We start from the raw sequence: 13,842 nt of genomic DNA on the forward strand, positions 1-13,842 counted from the left end.
GAACATGTTGGTATGGCTGCTGATCAGCTAGTTGATTAATGGACTAATGGTTGCGGCTCTAGTTTTACCTACAATAAAGTTTTATGCAGCAATCACTTTCAGGAGTACAATGTTATTATAGCTGATAGAAAACTATAAAAATAAGTTGTAATAAACCAAAATTAACCACAACAAAATGTTCCTATAAGACTAATGAGAGGCTATTCCACTGATTTAGTATTGCACTTCCAGAAGGTTGCAAAAGACACCACATTAAAATCAAACAAACTCCAAAACTCTGGTTCCTACATTTCCCATAATGCAACTTTCACTAAACCCTCCCTGCTTGGTTAACACCTAAGTCTTTTAAACTCCATGCTCTCCGTTTGTAACGCAGGCTTTCTGTTATAAATCCATACTTTCCAAGCCTGAGTTGAGATGACCTTGATGACATCAATATGACATCATCAGGGTCATTTTTTTCAAACAGTTGTTGCTGTGTAGTACCCCTTTAATTAAACTAGAATTTAGCAGTGAGAGGCAGGTCCTGGATAGACACAGGACAGAGGTTGAGTGATTGAGTGAAACGACCGTGCAGCTTATTCCAGAAGGCTCTTGTAAAGGCCCTGAGAAAGTTATTTTGGGCAGACGTATGGATGGCTGTCAGAGGGTTTGTTTGTAGAAACTTCTCTGGCCATGTGAGAGAGGCAGCGGGAATGTTTGCTGCTTTAAGCTGAACTCTAGCCCAAACTGATGAGTTTTCTGCTGGCTTCCTCTGTGTGACAGCTGTATGATGGTCCTGCCCCAGCTCGGTTTCTATGTGTCTGCTTGTGTGTGTGCTTCTGTGGCCTTTATGAATGTTATCTGTGCCTGGTCGAAGCAGACCACTCTGGTCTCTTACCACTGACTGACCAACGGCTGTTTTTGTTCATTTCTGGCACAGAAAGGGCCGAGCGATCTGGAACTGGTGCCGGAGGAATACTCGGTGATGATTGGCTCCTATCCCTGTAACATCAGCTTCCATAACGACCAGCTGTTTCACTGCACCATCAACGGACTGCTGAGCTCCAGCGAGGGAGAGCTGCCTGTCACTGTAAGTGTGGAAGCATGTAAAACATTACAATAAAATGCAAATACACTCACGGCCCCGTGTTAAAAATATTGCTTGATAGACCCTGATAATTTAAGGATATCACCCATCTGTCAAACCATCTGTGAGGTTCGTTGATCTGCATAGGTCCATGAACAGTCAATGATATGTGTGTGTCTCTCTCTATGCAATATGAATGGTTTGTAGTCTCTGAGCTTGTCACTATGAATCAGCAGTCAGTGGGGGTGGTGAGCTGTCACTTGGTGCCACAATGCCAAAGTAGAACAGTGAAATGTTTACCCCTTTATCTCCTAAATCCTTTATCAGCCTGTATGTCATCATCGACACAATCACCTATCACACAGATGCTGTCGGCTCACATGATCTCACTCCTCGCTTGTGTTTTTGTTTTGTCTCCAAGCTCTTTCAATTACAATTAAAGGTCTTAATCAAGACGTGCTGTAGTCGCGCCCTGTGCAGTCTTGATAAAACCAGACACTCTCATTCTTATGCCCATGTTTCCCATCTGTTGTTGTCCATTCTGGTCTGTTTTGATAGGGATTTATTAGGGGGGAAAGGCATTCATCTATATTTAAATATGGGCCAGACTGTGAGTGGTTTGCTGAAATAGCTCAGAAACATATGTTAGTCTCTCTGTCTGTCGGTTGAGTTGTACTGTAAGAACAGTTTCCCCACTTTGACACAGAAATAGAGGGAAAGATTACATTTCTCACTCTGCGTCTCTCTCTCTCTATCTCTATCTCTTCTTGCGTACCTGTGGCTTACTCTAGCACCCACCGCTAACTGTCTCTCAGGATGTCTGAGAATAAACACAGGCAATTAGCAAAGACATAAAGGCAGAGCAAGGGTCAAATGAAATGTCATAACACAAATGGGTGGGCTGCCTGCATCTCCTTCCTGCACGTGAGCAGTGAGGATGATTTGTGTGCACGTTCGACAGGAGCATAAATACAGAGCGCACGTATATTTTCCTTTGTGTCGGCACATTTGAATAAATGCATACATGTCTGGCTGATGCATAGCTTATGGCCATTTGTTTCTTCACTTACTTTCGGTGGCAGATCTATTTTTACATGCCTGTGTTTTGCTTGGCTCTGACGTGGAGCTGAGCTGCAGAAGTGGATGTAGGGAAGCAGTGTTTTTGTGCCCCAAGCGAAACAGGAACATAGAACAATGGCTTTTTCCCCTCCATTACACCAGGCCTGGATGTTGAAGTCTCTAGAAGAAGGCCTTCTCTTGCTGGTCTGGGTAAATAAATGCCTGGACCTGAAAAAGAAAGATGGAAGGAGCCCAGTGAGCCAGTTTCCCTCTCAGAGTAACACCAGTGTAAGAGGGATTTGGTGGGAGGATTGGAGGCTTTTTATCTAAGGCTCTTTTTTATGAAATATGTTCGGATTGGGTGAGGAGAGGAAAGGATGTGAGGAGGGACCACAGAGACCCTGCTGACTAATCAGAACGCAGAAGTGAAAGTCCTTTTCTTGTCACATCTGGGTTACTCTGAACCGGGTGACTCCTCCAGCTCATTGCAGCGAGAGACCATTTTTCAAAATCTGCAGTGTGTAATTTTTTTTCTGTGTCTGCACCTGCGTCTGTAAAAATGCATGTGTGTGTGCATGTGTGTGGGCATCACGCAATTTTGTTCCTATTAATAATTGCCTATGTTGTAGTGCATGCATTTTTACATGATACTACAAGGAATACTTAATGCACTTAGTGTCTATCCTCATTACTGCTCTGTCCGTCTCTGCCTCAGCCTCTGTCTTTGTCTATCTCTCTCTCAAATTCAAATGTACTTAATTGGCACAATCATTATTAAGCACAGTGTTGATGTAGCCATTGTACAAGGTTTACAGAAGATTTCTTAAGAAAAAGATACAACAAAGGGTCATATTTGACACCACCCTATCATTTATCATCCAAGTGTCCAGGGTGGTACAATCATGCTTCCTTTAGCTGAAGACTATTGCTAAAATTAAATAATTTATATCTTGAGAAGGAAGTCCGTGCCTTTATTTCCCCTCTGTCGGACTCCTATAATTCTCTTTATTCTTGCTTCAGCCTTAAGTCAGCTGCTTGCCATGAGCCCATCAAAAAATGCTGCCTCTCAGCTTTTAACAAACCCTAAGAAAACAAACATCACTCCCATTTCTGCAACTTTGCACAACCTCAGAGTAAACTTGTAACTTGCAGCTCACGAGAAAAATCTCATGACTAGTAAGATGACATCTTTGTTTTGTAATATTCACGAAAACACAAATAGCTCCTTATGTATAAGGAAACATCATCTGTTGGCATCTGGTACAAATCTAAATTACAAACATATAGAAAAATATAGTGTTTAGTTATATGAATGTACACAGTTCTGTTAGCTACAGGTAGGGTGCGTTCTATGGTCTCCCTGAAGAAGATAGGCCTTGTTATGTGATTTAGGAGAATTTTATTGCTCATTATGATGATTTGAGGGCTATATTAAGATGTCCTTAATTTCTTATGACTTCTTCTGGTTGGATGATTATACACATGAGTTGTGTTTCACAAGGGCACCATATTTGTGGCAAATTATATTTGTAGTGCTTAGAAGGAGAGACAAAGTTCTTTGTTAACAATGTAATATTTTATGTAAGAAATTATGTTTTTTTTCCTGACAAATGTTGTTTTCACAAAACGTTTATGTCGATAAATAAACTACTACTACTATGAAAAAAAGAAAAACAAATAATTGATAAAGAAACTGATTAAAAGAATATACATGAAAGGATGAGATATATTGTAGTTTAGTAGCTGTAGGTAAATATAAATATATAGTATAAATATAAAGGAAAATAAAGAAAAAAGAGGAAGCAGATTTTAAAGGAGATCTGGACAGTTTCACATCTTTCTCTTGTCTTTCTCTTTCTAGGTACAAGTGGGGAACTTCCGTCACACCATTGCCAAAGTGCAGCTTGGCGGCAGCGAGCTGGCCATCGTGGTATCCATTGTAGTGTGCTGTGTGCTGCTGCTGCTGTGTACTGTGGGTAGGTTGTGTACACATGCTTACCAGCAAATGATGGATGTGTGCCTGCTGTAGCGATGGATACTCCAGATGTGGAACAGATAAAAGGAATTTGGAGATCATAGTTTCCTGCACTTGCTTCATCCCTCTTCAGTACCCGGACCACAAAGACTCCACTGTTCCCTTCACTCTCTTCTCTGTCTGTGTACTTACAGCATGTGTGTCTCTGTGTGTGTGTGTGTACTGTACTCTTTAATCTTTGTGTGTGTGTGCAGGAGCAGGTGTACGGGTGAAAATTGGTGGAAGTGTGGATTTTCCACACACTTTCCTGCTTTGAATCTGTTCTCAGATATTCACAAATCTTATTTGACTTGTGTTTGACATAACTGTTGAAATGATCTGTGCACAGATTTTATTTACCCGTTCACAAACTTACATTACATTTTATCACATTCAGATACATTCATGCAAATATTCTTCACAGTCTCAAAGAAGATGATATACAACAATTTCTGAACAGCATTTCATAACTTCATAATCTTTTAGACACATTTTTGATCTCATTGACGATGCTCTAATTTACTAGAAGATGTCAGTGTGTAATAACTGTTTTGGGTTTTAAACATACAGTATATAAACATTTTGTCCCTTTCTCAGCTCTTGTGGTGTACTGCACGAAGAGCCGAAGGGCGGAACGCTACTGGCAGAAAACTCTACTCCAAATGGAGGAGATGGAGTCTCAGATCAGAGAAGAGATCCGTAAAGGTATGTTTGCACAAGAACGCACGCATGCACAGACACACACACCCTCTACCATTGTACAAGCTCTGCAATCAAAGTTCTTCAGACCTCAAATGATGTTTTGTGTCGATTGACATGAAAAAGGAGCTTGTGGGAAGACAGAAATATCGACCACATATATTTGTGTGTTTGTGCATATCTGTGTGTGTGTGTTAGTTTGAGATTTTTTTCTAGATTGAAGTAGGAGGGAGATACAACTGTTGACAGATTTGTGCCTAGTAAGTGTGACTCATAAAACACAGTGTCTGACAAATGATCAGTCACACGCAGACACACTGAGCGGCCACATCGCCTCTGCTGTGTCTACCTTATAGGACTGTATGTGTATGTGTGTGTGTGCTCTGTGTCTGCCTGTGCATGTGTGTGCGTGTGTGTCTAGGGCATTAGAGTAAAGCCGTGTGAAGGCCACTCCGCGTCTGAGCGCCCAGATTTATGGAGTAGAGATGGGGGGGATGGATAGAGAAAGAGAAATGGAGGGAGGAAGCGATAGGAGCGGGAGTCAGGGCCATGAGTCCGAGGAGCAGCAGAGGCGTGGGAGGGAGAGAAGGAGAGGAGAGGTTATTTAGTCAAAGGACGAGGATAGATTTGTGGCTGAGTTCAGGGTGAGTGTACACAAAGCAAGGGATAGTTCTGCTGAGACGAAAGACGTGATAAAAGCAGAGGAGAAGGGGGAGTCAAGGAAGATTGGGAATTGACATATTCCAGGTTACAGAAACAAGAGGGTTTTGGAATTTGTCTGAAAAGCGAGGTAGAGGGGAGGTTTGGTATTCAAGCCTCCTAATCAGGAGTTGACGGTGTGAACTGACTGGTGGTTTAAAGGACACTTTAGTGAGCAGGAAGATAAATAACCCGGAGGAGTGATGAAATATGTTTTATGCCTTACATCCCTCAGGTGTAGTATTCCCTCCGTTCAACACAAACACAGTCTGAAGAAACGGGCATTGTAACCCAAATACGTCTCTCATCCTGCGACAGGAAGAGCTTTTCCATAAAGGGATCTCCAGCGTCTTATTAGAGGAGAACATTATCCTTTCTTAGAACATGCTATCCAGTAAAGTGGCTACAATAAGCTCAATATTAGCATGCCGATTCAACTCCATGTCTGGACACGCTGATACTGTTTCTGCAGCATGTAAACCTCAGCCTGCACACATGTTTTGGATGAGGGCCTCAGACTGGATTTGGCTGCTCTGATTGTCACTTGGTAAATATTTGCCTGCATGCCATGCTGGACTGCACAGTCTGGCAAAGGGAGAAAGAGAGAGGGAGGAAAACGATCAGAGGATCAGTTTTTGCTTGTAGCATTTGGAATATTTAGTATTTAACCAAAACATGGAACTAAATTTAGGGAAATAAATGATACAATTCTTTGTCCAATCTAAAATCTCCCCCCTTGAAATCAGGCAAGTTCTTGCGGATCCCACAGCAGCCAAGTGAATTTCATGGTTATTGCATTAGCCTGCGAATAGATTTCTGACTCATTTTGCACAGCAACAAATGAAGCTTGAGGAACCAGAGACTGAAAACAAATGTGGTTTTAAAGCAGTCCCAGTATTTAAGACCTTTTGGGTCTTTCTATTTGTTTTTTTTGTTCTTTCAGGCTTTGCAGAGCTGCAGACGGACATGACAGACCTGACCAAGGAGCTGAATCGCAGCCAGGGCATCCCCTTTTTGGAGTACAAACAGTTTGTCACACGCACGTTCTTCCCCAAGGTGAGAAACCCTATTTCTCTGCGCTGATCTGATCTCGACTGGCAGACTAACAATACCATTTTTCTCAATGGGGTTTTAATATATTTTCTTTCACATTTCCCACTGCTTGTAATATGCAGGATAAAAATTCACCTTGGAACTTTTAAACATACAGTAGACATCTAATGTAAAGCGTAGCTCAGTGTGGGCACGCTGGAGGAGAGTTAATGTGTTTTCTATAGGTAAGCATTTTTCTGATGTATGATCCACCCTGAAGGTAGACTGTGGGTCTATCTGTGGGTGGGTGTTTTTCCACCAATACAGACAGACACAACTCAGCAGGCTTTGTCTTCCAACCACAGGCATGGTCTTTCAAGGAGACAGAACAATGACGGGCACTGAGACAGGGAAACTTTCCCCCTGATTTCTCAAAACACACTCTTCCCTCAGATCACACACCCGCGCAGTTTTGCAAGTATACAGGGTCTTGCGCAACGGCAGCCGTGTTGGTTTGTTGCAGTGGATACTGGACACTGTTTTCGGTTGTGAAGGAAGTGAGTGGGGAGTGTGTTGAAAAGCTGCATGGAGAGAAACATAAATTAAAGTGTTGCTGTTTCGGTAGTGTCTCTCTGTAGTTTTCTTAGACAGCAAATGGACAACTTGCAACCCTTCATGCTCTTGTTTTTTCACAAGAGCGTCTGGTTCTGTTAGATTACGCACACACACACAAAGCAGTTTTAAACACAGACTAAAACACAGTCAACACACAAGCCAAATGTAGCTGTCCTGACTTGACAGAATGAGTTGAAAGGCTGCCTCTTGGCTCTGGGTCAGTTTGTCTCTACAGCCATTAAGGCTCGTGATGATTCGTGTCATGGTGTCATGTTCCCTTTTCATGGTCAGTCAGGGCCTATTCAGGGCCTCAATAAGAAATTCTGCCCTTTGGTTCCAGTCTGCAAAGTCTCAAGGCCAGCTCTTTTTGTTTTCCCTGTCTATCTATTTTCCTGTGTTTATGACTAGAACTGACTTTGTATTACAGTTTCCTGTGTGTGTTTATGTCGGTTTCAGATGTGTTCGGATTATGAGAAGAGTCTGGTCCAGCCTGTCTACGAGAATGATGCTCTGGGCCCTCGAGCGCTGCCAGAGACCCACCCGCTACTGCAGGACTGGCAGGTGAGGGGTTAAGCCATTAGGATGTTTTCTTCTTCTTTCTTCTTCTTTTTCACTTCCTTGCTTCCCAAATGGGTCACACTGAAGCTTATTAAGGTTCCACTGTGAGGTTGTTGTTGAGGAGTAAAGAAAAGCATACTGTGAATTTTTACCTTTGTGTGCTTGTTAGTATGTGTGTGTGGAACATGTTCGTATACTGTATGCTCTTGTGCATACACATGAATACTAATGCATGTCATTCATTGGTTTCCAGTGAGTGAGACACAAAAAAGGCTCAGCTTGCAATGCACTGCCCACCAAGTTGATGGCAGGTTGTTGACACACTTCCCACTGTCTCTTGGACAACCGAACAGTGTGCTTTTCATGGAAATCCATTTCTGCTTGTGTATGTGTGTGTGTGTGTGTGTATTGGAGGGGCGGGCGGTAGTGAGAGATTCAAAGGTAGTGGGAGAGAGAGCATGCACTTTCAAACACCTCCGTGCAAATGCGTGCTGAAAGTGAAAGGACGTGTACGTGTGTGTGTGCGCGCACGTTAGAAAGGGAGAAAGTAACGATTCCAGTGCTAGTTTTGGGTCGGCAGCCGGGGGAGTCTGTCTAACGGTGATGAAGTGCCTTGGATCCACATCGTCTTCCCAGGAAGTGTTTTCCAGGTCACAGCAAATAAATCTCACAGGCGGGCATTTATCTTAATGGACACCCCTGTTCTCCTTCTGTCAGGCTGCAAACCACACCATATGGCTGCAGTCCAGAGGGAAGACTTCATCACACTGCTGCTTAGTCGCACCCATAGATAGGCCATACTCATTAAGTCGACGCTGCACATTTAGAGACAATCACACGCAGTCAGGGACCGGAGCGGGAGATACAGATACTGTAGAGGAAACCAGAGAGGGAGGTGCCTGAAGAAGAAACAGAAGGAAGAGATGCGATAGAAAGATGAAGTGTTCACTAGATAGGTCACTCGAGACAAGAGGTGGTGAAATAGATTTGGGAGAGCACAGCAGGTGTGTAATGCAGTTTAGGTGAAGAGACCTAGAGAAATAATTGTTTCATTCCCTCGTCTGTCATCAGGCCACCAACACCACGAGGCCTAATGTAGAGGAGGGCATCACTCTGTTCTCCACTCTGCTCAATAACAAGCACTTCCTGATCACGTTCGTCCACGCCTTGGAACAGCAGAAGGACTTTGCTGTACGAGACAGGTAACTATTTCAAGTGATACATGTTTGGCAGTTAAAGGAGAAACAGAGAACACATCCATCCTGATTGAGTTAAGGCCAATAAATCAATAGAATTTAGAGATTTACTAGATTTAGTTTCACCATTTTACCATTACTGACAAGATGATGATGATGAAGATGTTGATTCAGCTCTGCTGTCATTTTTGAGGCTGTAGTCAGCAGTAGTGTTGTTGTATTTGACAGTCTTATTTTGCATGGAAATATTCCATTCATGCATATATGTAAATGAGGTGGACAAAATATCAGAAACACCTTTCAATACAACAGCAACACTCACAACCAAAGCAGTAGTTTCAACCAAAAGTAAAGTGAGGTTTTGTAAGCATGTTAATAATTATTTTACAGCTGTTGTATTGCACTGCGTATTTTTTCAGTGTTTACAACAGGAGATTCTTTACTCATCACGCTATCGCCTGTAGCTGCTGCGCACCGCACAACAACAGCTTAACTGTTCAGGAAAATGGTTGCTCCAGCCTTGTAAATACTTGGTCATCTCTCAGTGAAGCTGTTTTGGTCCCAGTGTCCTAAAACTAGCTATTCATTGTGGAGAATCAGAGAGAAATTCCAGAGGCAAGACCACATCCCTGGTACTGACTGATGTAGCCTCTTTCTCGTGGATTAAAGGGGCTTTGTTAGGGAAATCCCCAGCACTTCTGGACTTACTCACCCAGACACTCCCTGTATTAGATCAGGCCTTTATTTGACTCTGCAGTCTCAGGTGCTGTGGGGAGGAATACGCTTTGTTGTTGTCTCTGTAATGTTGTTATTTTTAAATCTCCACTGACCATACTCACGCTGACAGGGCATGTTTGTAAGAGCATGTTTTTGCTCATCTGTCTCCTCTGCTAATCTGTTTTCTCACCATTAAGATGCAGCCTGGCATCCCTGCTCACCATTGCCCTCCATGGTAAACTTGAGTACTACACCAGTATCATGAAAGATCTGCTTGTGGACCTGATCGATGCTTCGGCTTCCAAGAATCCCAAACTGATGCTGCGTCGCACTGAGTCTGTTGTGGAGAAAATGCTGACAAACTGGATGTCCATTTGCATGTACAGCTACCTCAAGGTGATGATGGAAAAGAAGGAAGCTGACTAAAGTTATGAGATTGTTTTTCAGAAACTACTAATGATATCTCTTGGTTTGCTAATGTTTGACTCCACCACTCTTCCACATTCTTCAGGAAACAGTGGGTGAGCCTTTCTTTCTGCTGCTGTGTGCAATCAAGCAGCAGATCAACAAGGGCTCCATAGACGCCATCACAGGAAAGGCCCGCTACACCCTCAATGAGGAGTGGCTGCTCCGCGAGAATATTGAGGCCAAGCCACAGGTCTGATCTTTAACATCCTTAGTGTTGATTTTTAAAGCTCAGAGGGCCAGAAGATCTATGAATACAAAACTCATGCTGAAATTTAAAACTTTATGAGTCAAGCTGATATTTTCAAGTTTAAAATGTATTGATCTGTGTTTGTTTTCGCAGAACATCAACGTATCCTTCCAGGGCTGTGGCATGGACTCGCTGTCTGTCAGGGTCATGAATACGGACACAATCTGCCAGGTGAAGGAAAAAATCATAGAAGCCTTTTATAAAAACCTGCCATTCTCCCAGTGGCCCCGAGCAGAGGATGTAGACCTGGGTAAGAGCACATTTTCTCTGATTATTTTCATCCTTTCCCCCCTCCCCAACCCCTCTGAGATATAGTAATCTCCTTTGCAAAAGGTCAGTTCCCCTCATGAAGCTCAACTAACCTGAGGCTGCAATATAATAAACGACAGAATACATTGAGGAGAGTGTACAGTAATAATCACAAAGAGTTATTGCTTTCAAAAGCTGTGGAGCCTGCAGAGCTGATTTGATTAATGGCCCAAGAATATTTCCACAGGTCGTGACACGGAGAGTTAGAGCACTGCTGCCCTATGTCTCACATATTCTTTTCCAAATTTAGGATGAAATTCTCTAATATCTCTTCTCCTCTCCTCTCTCCCACGTTTCTCTCTTTCAGAGTGGTTCGACTCTGGCAGCAATAGTAAGCTTCTGCAGGACCTGGATAACTCTTCAGTGATGGAGGATGGCCGAAAGAAACTCAACACAGTCTTCCATTATCAGGTTGGTGTGTGTGTGTTTGTGTGAGACCACTGTGGTGGGTGTTGTCCCACTGTACCTGTATATCCCTGATATTGTAACAGCAACAGCGGGGGTGTTGAAGGTGAGAACTCCGTGTAAATGGTGTCACTGGCTATCCATGGGTGGGGGGATACTTTCCATACTCAGGGTAGCTGTACGTTGTAGGTGCATCCGTGTGTGTCTGTTGCTCTACCTCGTTTCTCTTTATGTACAGGTGATTTAATGCAGTATAGCTATAACAGAGCTTCTGCATTCACACTGTTGTTATGCAGATTCTGCATTTAGACATGCAATATGAATACAGTGTGCTTGTGTAATTATTGCAGTAATTAGGTAAGATTTTATAAGAAATGATAATCAGTAAATATGTGAAAATGTTAATTGTGAATGATCACAACATGTTAATACTTAACTGAAGGAGCCCTTCCAGACATTTTTAAGACATGAAATGCTTTGAATGACAACTTGGGACTGAAATTGTTTGTCCATAAAAGGTTCTTTTATCTTGTTAAAAATTCTTGAAATCTATACTCCTTAATATTCCCTCTCCCTCATCAAAAAGTCCAGAATCTATTAATATGCAAATATTGTTAATTTGAAGTTAGCTTGAAGTTTCCACATTACACACATGTAGGTTGCATACTGGACCATGACCGGCTCCAAACTAGTGATGTCACAAATCATGTTCGTACTATAGGTGCACAACTTCCCGCCTTCACCAGATGGATGTGAAAACAGCCTTCTAGTGTCAAACTCTGCACATCCATCAGTCCACACGGTGACACTCAAATATCCAAGTGAAGTAACAACAAGAAAAACATATTTTTTTGAATGGAAGAGGACTTTAATGACTTCATATGTTGCATTCATTGTTAAACACTAAGTTTTTGATAATGGTTTGATGGTATTTTAAATAATTAAGTAATGGATTTTATGTTATTTAAGAAGCAACTCTTTATGGCAGTAATTTCAAATTAATTGCGCAATAAATGATTAAAAATAATAACTAACATTATATGAGTCCTTTAAAAGTTGTATCTGATATTTACAATACTTGATTAATCATTAATTAATGCACACTGCAATAATTTATCATTGTGTACCACAGTTAACAAATAATCCCTTACATAACTAATAGATGTAGTTTAATAAACATTGCATTATAATAATATGCATACACACACATTCATTATTAGATATACATTAATTAAAGTACTCCACATGATTTACTTTTAATTACTCGACTCAATGATGCAATAAATTATACAACCATTAATTACATATGCAATAAATATACCGTAAATATTTAGGAAATACGAATGTGTTATTTCTAATGCTCATTATGAAGTTTTATAGAAACAGAAACAAGTTTGTTTTTGCTTTTTGCTTACTTACCTTAATGCTGTTATCCCATTAAGGGTGTCTTGGCGTGTATGTTTGCTTACGTCTACGTTCATTTGTGCGTAAGTAAACAGACATTCAGTGACCCTCGACCTTTGACCTGTTACCTGTACTTGTTAAGTGCTCTGTTTAGTTTTTGCTGAGCCATGGGGACAGAGCTGTGAAAGCAGTGAGCTGCAGCGTGTACTAACAGTCCGGGTTCACCGGCAAGGCTGTTCAATCCATTTCACTGCGGGTTGACTTTAATGAGCCCAGCCAGGCTCCCGCAGACTTGCCACCACTCTAGATGCACGCAAGACCAACACACACGCACACACACACACAAACATACGCACCTCTCAACACCACACTCCCCTGGAGGGCATGCTTAATGACGCTGTTCTGGTGCACCCCCACTCACCTCTGACCCCATGCCCTCTGTCCTCTCTCGTCTTTCCTCCATCCCTCCCCTCCTTCTTCTTCTCTCCCTTCCCAGATCCCAGAGGGGGCATCACTGGCCATGAGCATGAAAGACAAGAAAGAGAACACCCTGGGGAGAGGTACGTCACCTTCAAACACACCCACACCCCTGTCGCTTTGTCACACACACTTGGATAAATACATGCACTCACTCCGTCACAGGAAACAGCACATGCTTAGTAAATCACGGGAACACGATACGCTCATGTAAACACGCAAGAAACACACACACCCTCCTGTCCTCAAAAGACACAGCTGACATCTAAACACACTCGCACCTAATAAATCTCAACACATACTCTACCGCCTCTCGTAGAAGTTATGCTACCGCTTCATTCAGCGCTCTTTCTTCATATAATACACGTATTCCATTAACAAATGTCAGCTTGTGGGAAGAAATGCGGCATAAGTCGGCCCCCAACCCAGAATATAATGCCTGCTCTGCCTGTTGACAGACAAGTTTACATACAGTATTTAATGGGTTTGTCCATTCGTTGTCTGGGGTCTACCTTATATAATCAGTACCAGACCAGAGCTCAGTTCTGCTCAGTCTCTGTCCATCATAGCCGCTCCTCTCATTCATACTTGGCCAAAAATAGGCTTATGGGGGCCAAACCTGGCTCAGGCTTCAAAGCATCAAGGGGGTGTTATGAGCCTGTAGTGCTCCCTGGCTAATATAAAACACTGTCCGGCCTGCCTGTGATCAGTGTTGAGGGTCTGGACTGAGGCCCGCTGGGTAGGAGCATCTCTGGCAGAGCTGAGTGTAATGAGAACACACTCACCAATACAGTTGTGTGTGTGTGTTTGTGTGTGTGTGTGGGTGCGTATCTGCACAAATGGCTATCTTTGTTTGTTTTTTTTTTCTGTTGTG

The 13,842-nt window shown here is 42.5% G+C and overlaps 1 protein-coding gene across 1 annotated transcript in view; it reads left to right on the plus strand.

Moving 5' to 3' along the window:
- Positions 1–13,842, plus strand: part of plxnd1 (plexin D1) — a 61,416-nt gene that overhangs the window by 41,151 nt on the left and 6,423 nt on the right. The window contains exons 19-29 of the mRNA XM_042408330.1: positions 923–1,072; positions 3,990–4,104; positions 4,740–4,847; positions 6,484–6,596; positions 7,644–7,748; positions 8,817–8,947; positions 9,856–10,054; positions 10,170–10,316; positions 10,467–10,623; positions 10,990–11,093; positions 12,988–13,051. Of these exons, the coding sequence (XP_042264264.1) occupies positions 923–1,072; positions 3,990–4,104; positions 4,740–4,847; positions 6,484–6,596; positions 7,644–7,748; positions 8,817–8,947; positions 9,856–10,054; positions 10,170–10,316; positions 10,467–10,623; positions 10,990–11,093; positions 12,988–13,051 (1,393 nt within the window). The remainder of the gene's footprint in view (positions 1–922; positions 1,073–3,989; positions 4,105–4,739; positions 4,848–6,483; positions 6,597–7,643; positions 7,749–8,816; positions 8,948–9,855; positions 10,055–10,169; positions 10,317–10,466; positions 10,624–10,989; positions 11,094–12,987; positions 13,052–13,842) is intronic.

Source organism: Thunnus maccoyii, chromosome 4 (assembly GCF_910596095.1).
Source record: "Thunnus maccoyii chromosome 4, fThuMac1.1, whole genome shotgun sequence".
NCBI lineage: Eukaryota > Metazoa > Chordata > Actinopteri > Scombriformes > Scombridae > Thunnus > Thunnus maccoyii.